The 927-nt window shown below is 25.5% G+C and overlaps 1 protein-coding gene across 1 annotated transcript; it reads right to left on the minus strand.

Annotated features, from left to right (window-relative positions):
• Nucleotides 1-119: 119 nt before the first annotated feature.
• LOC100573162 (chaperone protein DnaJ-like) lies at nucleotides 120-848 on the minus strand. Its single transcript, XM_003248508.4, is given in 3 exon segments — nucleotides 120-163; nucleotides 166-570; nucleotides 737-848. Coding segments are annotated over 2 exon segments (414 nt in total). The 5' UTR covers nucleotides 554-570; nucleotides 737-848; the 3' UTR covers nucleotides 120-137.
• Nucleotides 849-927: the final 79 nt, after the last annotated feature.

Below are 927 nucleotides of genomic sequence, written 5' to 3' on the forward strand. Positions count from 1 at the left end.
TCTAAATTTACCAAGATTTCATATGCTGAAGTTTTAAATACTTGCAAAGACCATAATGTCATAAATTATATGAATTTGTCGTCTGCATATCATCTTTCATTTGTTTCTGTATGTTTTGTCGAGTTTCATGGTGTCGCCTAAATACATTTGTATAATGAGCCTTAGACCACTGTTCAAAATTATAGTCTCTGCTACTGACATTGGTTTTATAAATATCATTTTTTGTATACATTGTTTCAAAAGGTTGTTGTTTAGTAGTAAATTGAGAAGAATTTTGATTTAAGTTAGCTGCACTATCATATAATTTTCTTTGACGGACATTTCCCAAGATTTCATATGCTGAAGTTATATCACGGAAAATTTTTGCAGCTTCTTCACTTCCTTTATTTTTATCTGGATGATATATCATTGATAGTCGATAATACGCATCTTTTATTTCTTTATGTGTGGCAGTTTTAGAGATATTTAGCGCTTCATAATGGCTTTTATAAGCTATACAAATAATTGTATTTACACTAAAACCATTAAATAATCTCTTATAATTGCTCCACATAATATTACAATTTACAGCTATAAAAAAAAATAATAATGCATGTAAAAAATTATAACAATTAATAACTAGATTATATATATATTATAAATTATAATAAATACAACACTAAAAAAAAACTAATGTATCTAAAAGTATAAATAAACAAGTGTTATTTTAAAGGTTTTGCATATTTTGAGAACTTACTATAACATTTTGTAATTTATTTATTGTTGTGTTACTTCAGAGTTCAGGGTTCAGAGTTAAAATTTAAGCAAATAATTGTATTATTTTACATTTTTCAAATTTACTTAATTCAGTAGGTATTACCACAGAATATATGAAATCAGAATGGTCACATCTCAAAAATTTACACTATTCTTATGGGAAGCTGATAA

Source organism: Acyrthosiphon pisum, unplaced genomic scaffold, assembly GCF_005508785.2.
Source record: "Acyrthosiphon pisum isolate AL4f unplaced genomic scaffold, pea_aphid_22Mar2018_4r6ur Scaffold_1962;HRSCAF=2472, whole genome shotgun sequence".
Lineage (NCBI taxonomy): Eukaryota > Metazoa > Arthropoda > Insecta > Hemiptera > Aphididae > Acyrthosiphon > Acyrthosiphon pisum.